We start from the raw sequence: 16,098 nt of genomic DNA, 5'->3' as shown, positions 1-16,098 counted from the left end.
TCTTGCCAAACAGTGTCCTGTGGGCTAGAACCCTCCCCCCCCAAGTAACCCTTTGAACACAGCATTAAAGAATCACTTTATCTTTGCAAACACAGGGCTCATGCAAGCCCTGGGGTTGTTTCCAGCCATTATTCCACTTTTTGGGCCACCAGACCTGCCCAGGAGCTGGCGAGGTTGGGGACTGGGGCCACTGGGGTGACACAGAGTCCCAGGGGAAGGCTCATACCCTTGTTTTTGAGGGACAGGTTGAGGTCATGGTGCTGCTGTGCCCTTCAAGCTCTCTGCCTGCTGGTTTGGTATCACCGTGCAGGATGCTTCTCTCCAGGGGCAGATAAACCTGCCTCTGAAGAGACATTTCCATGGAAGTTGCCTCGAGGTTTGTCATTGCTGCTTATCCTGGGACAGCCTTAGAGAGCTGTAATTGTGGGGAGAGGCCGGAGGCAGCCCGATGGGAATCTCAGGACAGGCTGCTGCCCTCCCAACAGGGAGAGCCCAGCCGCCCAGGGAGGGAGGGGAGGAGGACAAGGAGGAAGAGGAGGAGGAAGAAAAGAAGCAGCAGAAGGAAGAAGCAGAGGCCCCTGTGCAGCTCTAAACATTATGGAGATGGTGAGTGATTCAGAACTAGGGGGGTACCAAAGAGATTTGCTGGGATAAAGCTGAAATGAATTCAAGGCAGCTGTTTTTTTTTCCTGTGACTGATGAAGATGTTGTGGATCTGACTGTGCTGAAGGCTGGAAGGGTAGATGGGTGCAGGCGAGCAGCCTGGGGGGTTGCTGGTCTGTTCTGTACAGGGGTGACCAGTGCCCAGGCCCCTGTGTGCAGGAGGATGTGCCACAGGAGGGGACAGCTCATGGTGACAACTGGCCCTGTGCCCTCGTGGCTCCCTGGTCCCAGCAGCTGCTGCCAGGTGGGATCTTGGTTTGGTCCAAAAGAGCTGCCCTGGTTTCAAAGGCTTCCCCTTGCCCACTGATCGGGTGGTGGGCAGGAGCTGGCAGGTTGGGGTGAGGGTGAGGAGACGGGCAGGAGCCACAGGGTGGGGACCAGAGTGTAGGTACAACAGGGAAGGGCCATGGGAGGTGGAAGGAGGAGCACTGTGCTCTGCTCAGCCCTGAGAGCCCTGGCAGCCTGGAGATGGGCATTTTACACACAACATCTGTCACTGCCACCCCAGCAGCTGCTGTGTTTTGGCACCATCCTTCCCGTGCTCCTGGGCTGCCATGGGAGGATGCTCTGCCTGCACGTAAGAGTCACTTCTTTGTGTGCTGCTCACCTCCAGTGTGGCTGCCAGGCTGGGCTGCCCTCCCTTCCAGCAGCCCAACTCGGTTGAAGTTGGTAGGAATTTTGCCAGAGATGGGGTGAAGTTGTCACCATCAACTTGGGGCTTGGAGAAACCTGGTCTAGTTTGTCCCTGCCCATGCAGGTGGGGTGGAATTAGGTGATCTTTAAGGTCCTTTCCAACCCAAACTAGTCTGTGATATGATTCTGTGAACTTTCTCTTTGGTCTTCATGTCTGTGGGAGCATGAGGGCCACCACTGTGCTGTCCCTCAGGTGACTTCACTCTGCCAGGAGGGTCCTCAGGACTGGGGCTGGGGCCTCTCTGGGCACTTCTATCACCCCACTGCCCCAGTGGGGGCTTCTTAATCTTGTTGGATTGTGCAACAAAATTGGCTTTGAGTGGTGAAGGAGAGGGGACTGAGTGGGTCAAAAAAGGGCCAGGGAGCTCTGGGTCTCGTGCTGGGCTGCAGAGGGGAGTCTGATTTTGGCAGCTCGGCGTAGCTCAGTTTGAAGGTTTGCAAAAGAGCTAAGGGGCTCTCCAGAGCCCCAGCTCTGACCTACAGCAAGAAGGTGGATGGTCCCTCGTGCACACTCTTTTATTCTCTGTGCTGACAGCAGTAATGCAAATAAAACAGATTTTTGTTTTCTGTGTTCCCCTTTGATCTGCTGCAATAACAACGTGTGGAGCTCGGACAGACCCCCACATTCCTGCAGCCCTGTGTGACCATGACATGAGCCTTCGTGTGCCCAGTAAATAACATCAGGGGAGTGAAAAGAAAAACAGAAAGGCTAGTTTGTTATTCTTTGTGATATATGAAGGAGCTGTCAGCTCCATCCTGAACTCCTGAGTCCCCGGGTAGTCCTGGGACAGGGCGAAAGAACGAATCCTGCAGGACTTTTTTCATTTGGAACAACCATTTGGCTCTTCTGGGTCTGAAAAGTTTAACTTTGAGCAGGTAACAAATTAATGCCACCTCTTAGTCACTGTCTGGCTTGGATGGAAACGCTTAGCTGAGGGGTTTTATCTCTGTGCCCATCCCCATGGCCTGGACAGGTCTCTGCTGGCTGCTTTCCAGGGTGCTCGCTTGCAGTGCCTCTTGCCTGCTGCAGCCCTGGTCAGAGGGGTGATGCTGATACCCCTCATACTCTGAGCATGTCTGGAAGGTTATTTTATTGTTTATTTTTTGAAATTGTTTTAAAAATTTTTTATTAGACTGGTGGAGTTGGAGAAAATAAGGAATTTACTCCTCAGGTGTCTGCTTCCCACTGGTGACAAGGGGACTCTGTGCCCTGACACGTGGCTGGTTTAACAACAACGTGGGTTGAGCTGATAAAAGATGAGTCCCTTGTCCCCATCTCCTCACTTCGTGTCATTGTCAGGGGGGTCCACAGGACTAGTGGGAGGCATATGGAGGTGCTGGGGTGCTCCAGGCTCTCTGTGTGCCCATTACTTCCAAACTGGAAGGGGAACTTGGAAAGATCCTTGCTGAGCTTTAGGTATCATTTGTTTGGTTTAGGTGAGGAACCAGCTCGTTGTGTGGTTTCAGAGGTGACAGCAGTTTCCCTGGGAGCTCTGGAGTGGGATTTAGGATCATATCCTCCTGCCTGGCTCTGCAGCAGCCCCATGGGCTTGGGGCAGAGATGGGTGGCAGTGGGGTAACAGCAGCCAGGTGGCTCATCACACCCCTGTAAAAATCCATAAAAAGGGAGGATGTTATCCACTTTGGATATAACACAGGGTAAGGGGGAGTTCAGGGCCACCTGCTCAGGGGGAAGCTGCCTGCTGCATGGTTGGGTGCTGCCCACCAGCACCCACATCCCCCCAAGGCTGGGACAGTGGCTTCTCCATGGGCTTCAGGGTCTGAGGACCCTGTCCAGGCTGAGGAGATACTTCAGCCCTCCTAGCCCTGCAGGGCTGTCCCTGAACCATCCCTGCCCGAGTGAGATGGGCTGGAAAGCCCTTCAGAAGCAAAGTTAATGTAAAAAACCCCGACCAAGAGCTGTTTTTCTTGTGCCGGCCAAGAAACGTGACACCGAGCAAATAGTAGAAAATAAAACAAAACATAAAAATTCACATTGGGTCTAGGAAGGGCCTTTTAATTTGCAGAATCTGCAACGTCTGCGTGCAGAAATCCTCATTTCAGAGCTGGTCTTTCAATGCAAATGTCACTTTAAATAGATATCCCTGTGTGCACGTTCCTGTGCCTTTTGCCATGTCGTTAATGGATCGCTCGCTCTGTGAGTACATTCTTGTCTCATTTTGCATCCCCATACATTAAGTTGATAGTTTGGGGGATTATTGCTCGTTCCAAGATTACATGGGTGGAGTCCCCTTTATATGGCCATGCTGGTATGTAGTGAATTTGAATTGGCACAGCAGAAAACTTGAAAATTTGGAACAGATAACTGTCTCCTATCTTTATATGGGAACATCAGACTTTCTAGCTTTATTCTGGGGTTCTTGCCATTCCAAATATAATTTATTCTTTTATATAACTGTTTTCATATGATACACTCTGAAGAGTGGATAATGGTTTGGGGAGGAATATAATAATTTTTTTTCCCCTCCAAGGCTGTCTTCCCAATTAATGAGATTGAGAACACGTTCCAAAAATCTATTTTTCCCCTCCGGGCTTTTTCTAATGTACTCAATTTATTCTGTAGTGTGTCTTGCACTTCCTTTATGGAGTCTGATGCCTAAATATTTAGTGGTGGGTGGCTGGCTGGAGCCCCTGTAAATACTTAGGGTATTTCTGCAGTCTCTCAGCAAGCTTGGGCACTGAGGACAGGGCTGGCTGTCCCTGTCCCTGTCCCTTCCCAGCCAGGCAGGTGGGCTTGGGGACAGGGCAAAGTTCCCCTGTGTGCTGACCTGGAGCATTCTGCTGGCTGAGGTTGGCTTTATGAAGCAAGCTGCTTGTTTTTTTGGGGGTACCCATGTCCCCTTCTCCTTGTGGTCCTCTTGGGGTGAGGGCCAGGTGGCCTGGAGCGAGTTGGTGCCTCCATCCCTCAGCCTTGGCAATGAAAATTTCAACAGAAGTGTGTGAAGGTCAAGGGACTTCTACTTAATGCCTCCCCCACGATGTACATCAATAATGGTTTTGTCCATTTTTCTCTGCTTAAACAGTTTATTGGGTATTTACATTTCTTCCCAAGGCATCCAAAGGAGCAGCCCCAGGCTCTCTGCCCCCTCTGCTCTCCATGGTGGTTGCTGTTGCCTGCTGAAGACATTCATTTTCCAGCTTTCTCTGGCAGTGCCATGGGATGCAAATACAGCCTAAAAGCCCTGAGTGTGCTGAGAAGCCCCAATCTGGGCTTTAGTGCCCTGGGGTTGTCCCTTCCATGGGCTCCTGGGGCAGTTTGTGCTCTCCTTTCCATCCCCTACCACTCCTGAGCCCGTGTTTGTACCCCAAGGCAGTGCCAGTGCAAGGGATGGGGCTCTCTGGCAGAGCTGGCAGCCACTGCAGGGGTGGTGGCAAAGAGGAGGAGGATGAAGGGCAGGGACAGTGTCCCCTGGGGTCCACAGAGGGACAAGGGCTGCATGGTGGCAAAGACCAGAGGAGCATGGACATCGGTGCCTGCAGTGTATTAGTTTTGGAGAGCCTTAGAGCTCCAAAAATGGTTTGGCTGGTATATTTCATAGCTCTGTTTTTAAAAGAGCCACTTTGAGATTGAACAGGAGGCCGAGGGGAGTTATTTTGAGTTGGTGGAAAGGGGAGCTCCCTCATGGAGCTGAAAGTGTTACCTAGGGCACTGGAGTCCTGCCCTCTCTTTTTATGCAGCACTTTTTGCTCTGTAAGGCTTCTCTGTGGACATCACCTTCTCACCTGGTGTCTCTGTTCCCCTTGAGTCTCAGCTGCTCCCTTTTCTGACCAAAACTGATGAGTCAGGCAGCTGATACCCCCTGGAAAAAGACAGAACAATAAAACCACCCCATGTTGTGGCAGCAGCACCGAGGCCGCTGTGTTGCATCCTGTGGGGCTCGGGGCTGAGCACCATAAATAGCAGCACGTTCAGCTCCACATCTCAGCCCTGATGCTGCAAACACTTAAAACCCAACACGGGTCTTTCTGGATGTGTTTCAAGGTACTGCAGTAGTCTGCAGGCTGCCATCGAGGAAGGGAAGTGAAACTAAGGGAGAAAACAGGGAACGTGCAGCAAGGTGCAGGAATCCACAGCCCCGCGCCTGCTGCTCCCTCCCTGCAGCTCCTGTGCCCTTTGCCTGCCTAAAGAAGGATTTGATTCGTGCAAACAGGGAGAGGAGGTGCCCACACCTGGGTGGTGGTGTTGAGCTGACGAGGTGTCCAAGCTGTGGTGGTTTTGACAGCAGTTTGACAACTTTTCATCCCCAGCAGCTCTGATGAGCAGTTAAGTGCAGGGCTTGGGCTGTGCCAGCCCTCAGGATGGCTCAGGGAGCTCCTTCCAGCAAGAGCAACGTTTGAGGATGGAGGCTGTGTGTGCAATGCTGTGTGTGTCTGCATAAATGAGTTGTTACAGGCATGTAGCAGTGCAATAGAGGTAGAGAACCAAAAAGAAAAACATAACTAAAACCAAACAATAGAAGTTTCCTGGATGAACTCTCGGTAAAGAAATGTTCTGAAGTTGGGATCTGTCCCAGTCTGGGGCAAGCTGTGAGGAGTTTGGGGGTGAGAAGCTCCAATGTGGCCAGGGAAGGGGCTAGGGTGGGGAAAGTGAGGCTGGGAGAGGGCTGGGGAGATGCTGTGAGTGGGTGGGATGGGGAGGGGAGGGCGGTGGCAGGGGGATGAAAGGCAGGAGCTTGTTTTGCTGGGGGGGTGCTGGCAGATGCTTGTTTGCAGACTTGCTTTTCCTCCTGGTAGGAAGGCAGGAGCAGAGGGGGAGCCTGTCCTCTTTACCTGGTTGTGAGGGCTGGTGCTGCAGCTCACCCCACTGTGTGCCTTTAAACACCCAGGGGCAGGAGACAAGGGAGAAGGGGTGTCCCCAGGTGCTGGTGAGCACTGCGGTTGTGCCGGTGCAGCTCATGGCACTGGGCTCTGTCCCTCCTTGCTCTGACAGAGCTCTGCTCCCTGGTGCAACACCCCTGCAAGGCTGAGCTGTGAGGAGGGGAAGCAAAAGTTAATGTTTTTGGGGAGTTTGGCACTGCTTTGGCTTGGCCTAGCCCTCATGAATGCAGCATGTTGGCAAGGCCAGGGTGAGCTGCTGAGACATGTTCTGGAGTGAGGAATGGATAATGGTCCAGGAGAACCCATCTCTGTATTTTCCAGGAGGTCAGATATAGATTGTGAGAAGGATGAAGCTGGTTCTCCACAGAACCAAATTTATGTTTGTATTTCATCCCCTAGGAAATGACCAAGGTCTCCCCTCCTGAGTCCTGAACGTGGGGGTGGGTGAGCAACCAGAGAAGAGCATTCAGCCTCTGGAAAGATTTGATCCTAGAGTGTGGGCCACAAGAGGCCATCCTGACAGGGTGAGGTGGTTGGGTTCAGGCTGGCACTCGAGCAGGGCTGTGGTAGCAGGATGTGGTGGCCAGGGGAGCCAGTGGAACATAGGACATCTTTGTGGGTGGGTCTGTGGGGAGAGCTGCTTGGAGGACACCACGAGCCCCTCCATCTCCCAGGTGTGGATCGAGCTGCTCTGCAGGGCTTTGTTTCTCTTCCTGGATCGCCTCGCAACACCTCGCGTGTGTAGCCACGTTTCCCTTCTCCTTCCCCCAGATGGTCCAAAAAGACTTTTCTCTATTTTTTGGCACACTTTTCACCTTTCATCAGTCTCAAAGCCCAACTTGGATGGGTGTCAATGCCCCGTGTGCGTGCACGGGGTCAGCGCTGTTTGCAGGCGAGTGTGATAACTGGTTCAGCCTCCTGCTCCAGAGCTGGGCTGGGATGAGCTAGCCACTGAAGAATGAACATTTTAGAGCCATTGGCATCCTCCCCTGGCTGGGTCAGGTCCACAGGGAATTGCCTGGCCCCTCCTTGGTCCTTTGTAGTTGGAGGAGGAGGAGGAGGTAGGATCCCCATGGCCAGAAGCTGGGTGCAGAAAGCCTGCAGCTCACACACCCAACCCTGGCCTTGGTGCTTGTGCTCTCCTGAAATGCCACCCTCCCAAAGACCAAGGCCCTGTTCTGATTCCCAAAGGCATGTGTCCTCCTTCCTCCAGCCAGCCCCTTCCATCTCTCCATCTAGGCAGGTGACACTGCTGTCACAGGCTGAGTCATCCTCTGCCACCAGATTTTTTTCTTCTCTGTGACCCTTAGCTCCTGCTCTCTGTTCCTTAATCCCCTCTCTTCTCCGTTCCTTCATGCCCCCTGTGCTCCAACCCACAGGCAAGGATCATCTCCCCTCCAAATCTTTGCACTTTGGAGGTGCAGAGATGGACCTGGCTGGGTGGCCCCAAGCTCCCTCTGGGCTGTGAGCAGCTTGGCAGCAGGGCCAAATCGAAGGCAGGAGTTATCACTTTCATAAGTGATGTATGTCATTTTCAGCTGAGCAAGCAGGTTCATCCAACCTGAAATTCAGGTTTTAGGATTGAGGGTTCATCTGGCCTCAAATTTGGTTTTCTTGGGGAGACTCAGGGCTGGGTTAGCCCTCCAGTGCTGTTCCAAAGGGTGTGGTGCCAGGGCCATGGCTGGGGGAATGGGTGCCAGAGTCCCCCTGAGGGGAGCTGGTGTCTGCAGGGCAGGAGGCACCATCCCCACCTCTCTTTGGTTTCCTGGCCAAGCCTGTGCCCGAGGGGCCAGGGATGGAGGGACAGGGGATGCATTCTGTGCCCAGCCCTGGGATGCTCCAGATGGAGTCGGGCTTGCTCGGAGGAATGCTGCTAGCAGGGGGTGAGGGGGTGATACCTCCTTCCTCCTCCTTCCAAACAACCCTCCTGCATCCCAAGCTCTTAATTTTATTCCCCTTCTGACAGTCAGGCATCAATTCCAGATTACTCATAAATGCAGCACACGCTGCAGATCTGTGGAGCTTGACAAACGGCTCCGCCTGGAAGCACCAACCAGCAGGATCCAGGGGTGAGCAGCTGGGATGGGGGGGACAAAGCTCTGTCCCCCTGCCCTCTCCTGCCCTGGGGACCAAGCATCTGCTTCCCGTGCCCACATCCCATGGGATTCTGAGCAGCCCAGCTCAGGGAGGTCCTAGTGGAGGTCCTAGCAGGTGACCAAGCGTGGCTTGGAGGTTTGCAGCCTGGGGCTCTGTCAGCATTGGCCCAACAGTTTGTTTTGCAGAATCCTCTTCTAGCGTGGAAAAATAACTCGTCCCTGGGTTTTTCTCCCTTTTGTTTGTGTGGGCATTGATTACGCTGGGAGTTACTGAGCCAGATTTTATTGGAATGACTTAGAAAGCTGCCACCTGCAAGCAGCGGCTGGTCTTTGGGGATTATTTTGGTGTAGTTTCTAAATAATTGCATGAGGCTTCTTCAGACTTACTAATAACTTCTTTCTCCAAGGGACACTGCCCAGAAAAAGATGAGCTGAGATTATGCTTGGCAACATTTAGGAGAGGGAAAAGTACAACAGGATTGATGTCTGCTGGCGTGAATAAATAAATAATACAATACCTCTGCCTTATCCCCCCCTCTCCTCCTCCCCCCCCCCCGTGAGCATCCCTGTTTCCAACCCTCTGTCTGTTATCTCCACCGCTTGGCTGAATTTCAGAATTCAGAGCAGTCCTTTAAATCGATCTCCTCTTTTCTCTCTGCAGAATGTTGTGCTCATTCTGCTCAGGGCCCAGCAAGGCTGGCTCTGGAGATGAGCTGCTCGAGGGAAGCCTGCCTGGTAGCTTCTATACGTCGTGTAACTCGGGCTTTTTAAATATGTGATTTAAATAATTTGCAAAATAGTTTACTTAGTGCCTGAAATATGAAATTAAGACAATAATTTCAAGTTGGCCCAGAATCTCCTGGCTTTGCAAAGGCTTTGGGGAAATTGTGGGGTGTGTTTTAAGTAAAGGGATAAGCCCACAACTGTCTTTGATGTTTTGTACGGATATATTTTATTATTATGTACGGATATTACATTAAATACTCCAGTATTTAAAAGGAGCTTGTGGTGCAGTGCTGAAGGGAGATGGGTGGTTGTGTGGCTGTGACAGGAGGGTTGGGAAGGGCAACGCTGGGGAGAGAGGAGGAGCTGGAGCCTGGGTTGTGCTTGGCCCTGGTCCACTGGTTCTGATGCCACTGGGTGAGCCTTGATGATGGCCCAGGTGCAGCTGGGTGTTGCTCTGCTAGTCTGGGAGGTTGCATTTTTACACCCCTGCAAAAGTGCCTCTTGAGGCTCTGGAGCATGGGTTCTGATAAATCCACTCTGACCTCTCACATCATCTTGGTTTAATGTAAAAGCACCGGGAAAGGTGGCATCCTCTTGCCTTGCCTTTTCCCTCATAGCATTTCTAAGGTGTTTTCTGGGACGTGTCACTTTTCAGCATTGACGTTGCACTTCACAGGAGCAGAAAGGCTCAGAGCATCCCACAGAGAGGTCCTTTGATCAGCCAGAGGGCAGCTGAGGTCTGGCTCAGGTATTGCTGTACAGCGAGGGGCCAAGGGCAGCAGTGGGAATGACCTTGAGCCATCACTTTCTTAATCATATTGTCAGGCAATCCCTGCTTCTTGGCAGGCTGCACCCTGGCACCCAGGAGCTGTGGGCTGGGTGTCACTGTCCCCTTCTGCTGTTGCCTCTGTTTGGGTGGTTGTTGCTCTGCAGAGAGTTTAAAGAGGGTGCCTGGGTGCATCTGAAAGGGTAGGGGCTTGGAAGGCACACAGCCAGGGGGAGGGAGGTGCTGGGGACACTGCCAGGCTCTGAGGGACACCAGGATGATGAGGGACACCACCTCCAGGACATTGCCACCAGTTGGAAGGGATGGAGGGTGTAGCCTGGTCCCTGCTGTCACTTGTCTCCAGGTCTAGGGAGGAAAGGGTGGAGACGGGCACAAGCCTCTCTTGAAGTATTTGTTTTAAAAATACACTAGGATCAAAATGACTCTCTCCATTATTTCATTAAGGGATTTAAAATGTGCTTCCTAAGCCCTGAGTCATCAATGAAGCCAGCAGGCAAGAAGAATCCCTGTGGGCCCCACTGGAGGGTGACTCAGGCTGCGGGGGTCTGGGGCTCACAGGGGACTCTTGGAATTGGGGGATGCTCCACTCTCTCCCTCCCTCCCAGCAAGGCCAGGCTCTTCCCAGCATCTTGAGCAGCAGCAGATCTCTGGAAGCCTCTGGGGCTCCCAGATTTATTCTGGGAGCTGAACCATCACAGTGCAGCCTCTCTGGAGACCCCAGCTGTGCCTTGATGTGCAGGAGACCCCAGCAAGCAGTCCAGGCCTGTGAAGGTGTTTAAGGATTGTGACACCTAGGACTGTGTGAAGGGGCTACTGACTGCAGGTTTTGCCATCTCCTGTGCTGGGAATATCGGTGACAGTGATGGTGCCCCCACCGTTTTAGAAGAGGGTCAGTGTTGTTTCCTGCTGTTAGGGTGCTATAGAAAGGTCAGGTACTGTCTGGAGTGGCAAAGGACATCTGAGGTTGATGAGAGCTTTGTCCCATGGGCCTCGCTAACCCCAAGCTCTATCCCAACCTGGAGCTCAGGTGTGTCCTCCTGGCCCCGTGGTGCCATGAGACATGCAATAGGGTGGCACACATCCAGCTCTGCCTTGGTGCTGTGGGTTTGGTTGCACCCGTGTCCAACCAACCCCTCTGTGCTGGGGACAGGGGCAGCCCAGCTCACCGGCTTGGCCAGAGCTCCCTTTTTAGGGGGATGTTTTGGTGATGGTGGATCCCTGCCTGCTAAAAGGCCGGGATCTTCCTTTCCCTGCTTGCTTTTCAGCCCCAGGGTGAGGACACCCAGAGGCTTTGGGCAGCGGGGAGGGCTGGGAGGGCTCCCGCACCCTGATTAGCATTCGGCCCCGCTGCTCCGCGGCGTTCGCGCTCTCCATTGCCTGGCAACCACGGAGCAAAACTACAACAGCAGCCCCGCAGCCCCTGCCTGCTTCCCGTGGCACCCGCACATGCCTGCTGCCCACGCGGGACGGGGACGCCCCACGCCGCTGCCCACCGTCCCCCAGCCCCGCAGGGTGCGAGGGTGACGGCTGAGAGCAGGAGGAGGAGAAGGAGGAGGAGGAAGAGGAGGGGGCTCCGGCAGTGCAACAGCTTTGCTGACGCCCAGGTTTGGTGGGTTTGTCCGTCTGTCTGTCTGCCCCAGCGCTGCCCACTGCGGGTGCCTCTGGGATGAAGCGTGCTGGGGGGGTCAGTGGGGGTACGGGGGGTGTTGGCCCCCTTGGAGAGCAGGGCCAGGAGCAGCGGGGTGTGTGTGATCTCTGTGTGTCAGGCAGCAGCTCAGACTTGCTCCCGAAGCGGGGTCTGTGGGTTCCCCAGGGTCCCCATGGGGAGGGTCCAGTGTGGCTGGGGGCTCCCAGGGCACTCTGGCAGCCCGGGATTGGGTGCTGCCAGACTTCTGCTAGGCTGCTGTTGGTGGAGCTGGCAGCCTGTGGGAACCTGAGTGTGCATCAGGGTTGTGTCTGCTTCCCAAGACTGGACATGCTTGGTGTCTGACATCATTTATCTTGGCAGAAGAATTTCATGGTTCTGTCCCTAGGTAGTGGCTTGGGCCTTGGGCTCAGTTCCCTGCCCTATCAAGGCTGCTACAGGCAGTGGTGGCTCAGTCCCTCTGCCAGCCCTGCACCTCAACCTCTTCCCATTGAGGCAGGCATGAGAGGACACGAGTTGTAGAATCCCAGCCTGGTTTGGATTGGAAAGGAACCTTAAAGATCAACTAATTCTAGCTCCCTGTCACAGGTAGGGACACCTCCTACCAGCCCAGGTTGCTCCAAGCCCCATCCAACCTGGGCTGAGACACTGCCAGGGATGGGGCAGCCACAGCTTCTCTGGGCAACCTGGGCCAGGGGCTCAGCACCCTCACACCAAAGAATTTCTCCCTCAGATCTCATCTCAATTTCCCTTCTCTCATTTTGAAACCATTCCTTCTCATCCTATCCCTACATCCTGACACAAGGTGCCATGATTCTGCAAGTGATGGGATGCCTGAATACAATGGGCTCAGGCCCACACCTCTGCTTGGGCTCTTTATTTTTCCAGCCTTGGTGGGTGTGAGCTCTGCCTATGGTGTGTTGAGAGTTTGAAGGTCCCGAGCTGCCCTCCCTGTCCAGCCTGCCCGCACTTACCCAACAGGTAGCAGAAAGAACAGACGTGCCTTTTCCTGCTCACCAAGCCTCTTCATCGATGACACTGCTTGGCAAAAGGTGAAAGAAATCCATCTGTCTGTTGTGTCTTGCAGAGCCTGGGGTCAGCGGACAAGAAGGACTTTTACCAACCAAAGTAAGTGCCAGAAGCTGTGGTGAGTAATTGCGTGGAAATTCCCGGTCGGTCCATGATAGCGAGAGCTCGGTGGCTTGCTAAGATTAGACATTGCAATGTACAAGAATAGCTGCTGCAATTACATGAGTGAGGATAACAGGGGAAGGGCTGTCAGTCATTTTGACTCCAGGGCATATGCAGATCATTAAATCAGGTCAGAAGGAATCACGACAGCTTGGGCTGAGCCCCAGGGACCGAGCTGGGACCCGGCGGCTGGGGAGCGGGGGATGTGGGGTGACCTTTCCCACCCCTGCTCCCTCTGCTCCAGGTTTGCACAGCTGAGCTGCTTTGGAGAATTGAAGGGTTTTGTTCTGTGTTGCAATGGGCTGACGGTGAAGCACGTCTTCTGCTGCCAGTGCTTTGACGTTGATGCCTGTCATCTCCCATCCCTTGTGTTTTGCAAAGCACGGGGAGCTGCAGGGGCAAGAGGGAAGGAAGAGGCTCTCTGGAGCATGAACAAAGGTTCTGTGGGTCACCCCACTAGCTGAAGCACTTGGTTGCTTTGCATGTGCCCTTGTCCATGGCTCTGGGCTGGCTGTGGCAGTCCGTGAGCATGTGAGTGAGAGCAGCTCTCACCTCAGAGACCTGTGCTGAAAAACAAGCAGAGCTTGCAGTCCCGTTGTGTTGGTGCCCCCAGCATGGCACCTTCGAGGCAGGAAAATTGTCTCTTTGCTGGAAGGATGTGTCTGAGATGTCAGTATTTGATAGCCATGCTGAGAGGTTTGGCTCTAGATGTGACCATGAAGCACCTTGATTTGCTCCTGCTCTGCTTGGGAGAGTGAAGATCTTCATGTCATTGCCTTTTTTCCTCTGAAACAAACATCATATGTGGTTTTGAAGTTGTGGAACAGTGCTCTGACGTGCAGGATTGTCTTTGGAAGATTCAGAAGGAAATGAGTTAAAGAAACGCCTCCTGCAAAACTCACTCTCTTTTCTGCTCTTGCTCTTTGCTGCTTTCCCAAGGTTTCCTGCAGAACTGCTTCCTGGGGTGCCCAAGTACACACTGAGCACCCAGGCAGCATCTTCCCTTGCCCCTGAGCATCAGGGCAGGCAGGTCCAGGGCCATGCTGGGATGGCAGATGAGGTCATGGAGCTTTATGGAGCTGCCTGCTCCATAAAGTGTGGTCATGGTCTTCAGTTAACTGCTGGCTTCTCTTTCCTTATCATAGAATCATAGAATCATAGAACTGGCTGGGTTGGAAGGGACCTCAGAGCTCATCAAGTCCAACCCTTGCTCCACTCCCCCCGTGGTTCCCAGCCCATGGCACTGAGTGCCACATCCAGGCTCTTTTGAAATATCTCCAGGGATGGAGAATCCACCCCTTCCCTGGGCAGCCCATTCCAATGTCTCATCACCCTCTCTGGAAAGAAATTCTTTCTAATATCTAACCTAAACCTCCCCTGGCACAACTTAAGACCTCTTGTGTCCTCTTGTCTTGTTGAAAGTCATCTGGGAAAAGAGCCCAACCCCCCCCTGGCTCCAACCTCCTTTCAGGGAGTTGTAGAGAGTAATGAGGTCTCCCCTGAGCCTCCTCTTCTCCAGCCTCAACACCCCCAGCTCCCTCAGCCTCTACTCATAGGATCTGTGCTGGATCCCTTCACCAGCCTGGTTGCCTCCTTTGGACCTGCTCCAGCACCTCAATCTCCTTCCTGAGCTGAGGGGCCCAGAACTGGACACAGGACTTGAGGTGTGGCCTCACCAGGGCTGAGTACAGGTAGCTTATGCTACCAAAAGGTTTTAAAACTCAGTTCTAGACTCTTAGATCCCTGCTGAAAAGTCTTAATTTCCAGGAGCTCTTGTCTGCTCACCCCAAGGCAGTCTGATCTCCCAAGACCACTGGCAGCTAAAGACTTCTGAGAATATGGGCTGGAATATTTCCCAGGCTGTTTAATCCCACGTGGATTTCTGGGAGATCAGTGAGATAGCCCAGGAGGTTATGGAGGCATTGTGGATGCTATGACAAAATGAACACGTATTTGGCAAAGGACTTAAAACTTCTTTTCTGAGGCCTACTGACAGTTACCCAAGATTTTTTTTGTGCTCCTGATGGTAGATGCTGCTTGGTTTGAGAGGGCTGAAGCATTAGTCTTTAAAAAAATTGCATTACCTGAGAAGTCTATGGGCTAGAGAGCACCTTAGGAAGAACAGGCACACAAAGAGCTTCCACAGCTGAAATTCCATAGAGGAGTCTTGCCTGTAGGAAGTGGCCATGAGTCCAGCAGTGAGACAATATCTGCATGAGTTTCCTTACCCACAGAGGCTGCTCCAGCCTGGTGCTGTATCCTATTTGAATAGCTGCCTTCCTTGTGCTGAGTCTCCAGGCAGGTTGTTCAGATCTCAGAACAGTATATTCCAATCTCCTAATTCTCATCTGCTGCACTTTGGGCACTCACCTCCCCCACTGCAGCCCTCTCTGCATCCCCCTCTGCCTTGGGGCTGACCACCACTTGCAGGGACAAGGGGAGAAACATCTCATGGGCTGAAGTCCAGCCCCTAAGTCCTTTGCTCCTTAATCACTGTGGCTTTGGACACTGCTAATTCAGCTGCAATGTTGTCGTTATATCTGGGCTTCTAGAAATCCTTCCAAATTTCTGATGGAGAAAGTCAAAAGGTCCCTTGAGAAGGCCCTTCCAAATTTCTGCTTTGTCAAGGCAGTTTCCTGATTAAGGACTTACTGTCTGAAGACCCAGAGACACCATGTTCAGAGACAGAAATAGGCTCTCATGGGACTGGTGGTTTTGCTTAATAACTCTCCTGGTGGGGCTGGTTGGAAGTGTCTTGACAGGAGCCACATCAGGCTCATGTGTTGGCTGATTGCTGGTGGCATGTGTTTGACACAGACTGGAACTCAGCTTCTCCAGACCCAGAAAGAACTTTTGGTAGTAATAGCAATCGTACTCCCCTACAAAATGTTGACTGAACTACCTGGGTTTAATTAAAGTGTCAGTGATGTGCTGCAGGAGCTGCCTGGGCTGTCTCCTCTGCCAGGAGCAGTGCTCAGCTGTCAGGAGCCATCACTCAGGAGCAGGTCATGTTTGCCAGGCTCTGGGAGGAGTGACATCAAATGCTCTCCTTTGAGCTGCTTGTTCAGTCCCTTGGGACAATGTGGCCATGCCAAAGAATATCTCAGAGCCCACATCGTGCTCCAGCAGAATCCCACTGCCCTTTTGTCCTGGCACCTGGTGGCTCTGCCTCTGTTTGCAGATGCCAGATGGGCATTCACCTTCTGTGCTATGACTCAGACATGGAAACACAGGAAGAACCTTTGAAACCACCTTACAGAAAGCAGCAGCTCGTTCTTGGTTTGCCTTCTCATCTTCATTAGGCCAAGATGTCTCTGCAGCTAATTTGTTGCCACCCAGCTCTTAGGGCAGAACCTTCCCATGAGATGAACATGTTCCACTGCTGAATCCCTATCTTGTAAAACTCTGGAATTTTTAAGGATTTAGAAATCAGGATTTACATCTTAGAAGTGTTAAGC

General features: G+C 52.8%; 3 protein-coding genes across 11 annotated transcripts in view; all 3 read left to right on the top strand.

The window, feature by feature from the left end:
• Positions 1-16,098, top strand: part of TBC1D24 (TBC1 domain family member 24) — a 371,517-nt gene that overhangs the window by 96,868 nt on the left and 258,551 nt on the right. The gene's annotated exons all lie outside the window — the stretch shown is intronic.
• The window catches only part of VRK3 (VRK serine/threonine kinase 3), a 362,077-nt gene that overhangs the window by 207,518 nt on the left and 138,461 nt on the right, over positions 1-16,098 (top strand). The gene's annotated exons all lie outside the window — the stretch shown is intronic.
• LOC139804148 (ankyrin repeat and fibronectin type-III domain-containing protein 1-like) overlaps positions 1-16,098 on the top strand; it is a 185,522-nt gene that overhangs the window by 104,560 nt on the left and 64,864 nt on the right. For 3 of the 9 annotated variants that reach the window (XM_071761031.1, XM_071761028.1, XM_071761027.1), the window contains exons 1-2: positions 11,196-11,408; positions 12,537-12,577. Coding sequence is in view for 3 of the 9 variants with exons in the window: in XM_071761023.1 (XP_071617124.1) it covers positions 12,537-12,577 (41 nt within the window). In the remaining 6 variants the exon portion in view is untranslated. Of the gene's footprint in view, positions 1-11,195; positions 11,414-12,536; positions 12,578-16,098 lie in introns of those variants that run through there. The other 6 variants (XM_071761030.1, XM_071761025.1, XM_071761026.1 and 3 more) reach the window with 2 other exon arrangements.

The sequence above is a fragment of the Heliangelus exortis genome, chromosome 17, assembly GCF_036169615.1.
Source record: "Heliangelus exortis chromosome 17, bHelExo1.hap1, whole genome shotgun sequence".
Lineage (NCBI taxonomy): Eukaryota > Metazoa > Chordata > Aves > Apodiformes > Trochilidae > Heliangelus > Heliangelus exortis.
This window is presented reverse-complemented; position numbering and strand designations above follow the sequence as displayed.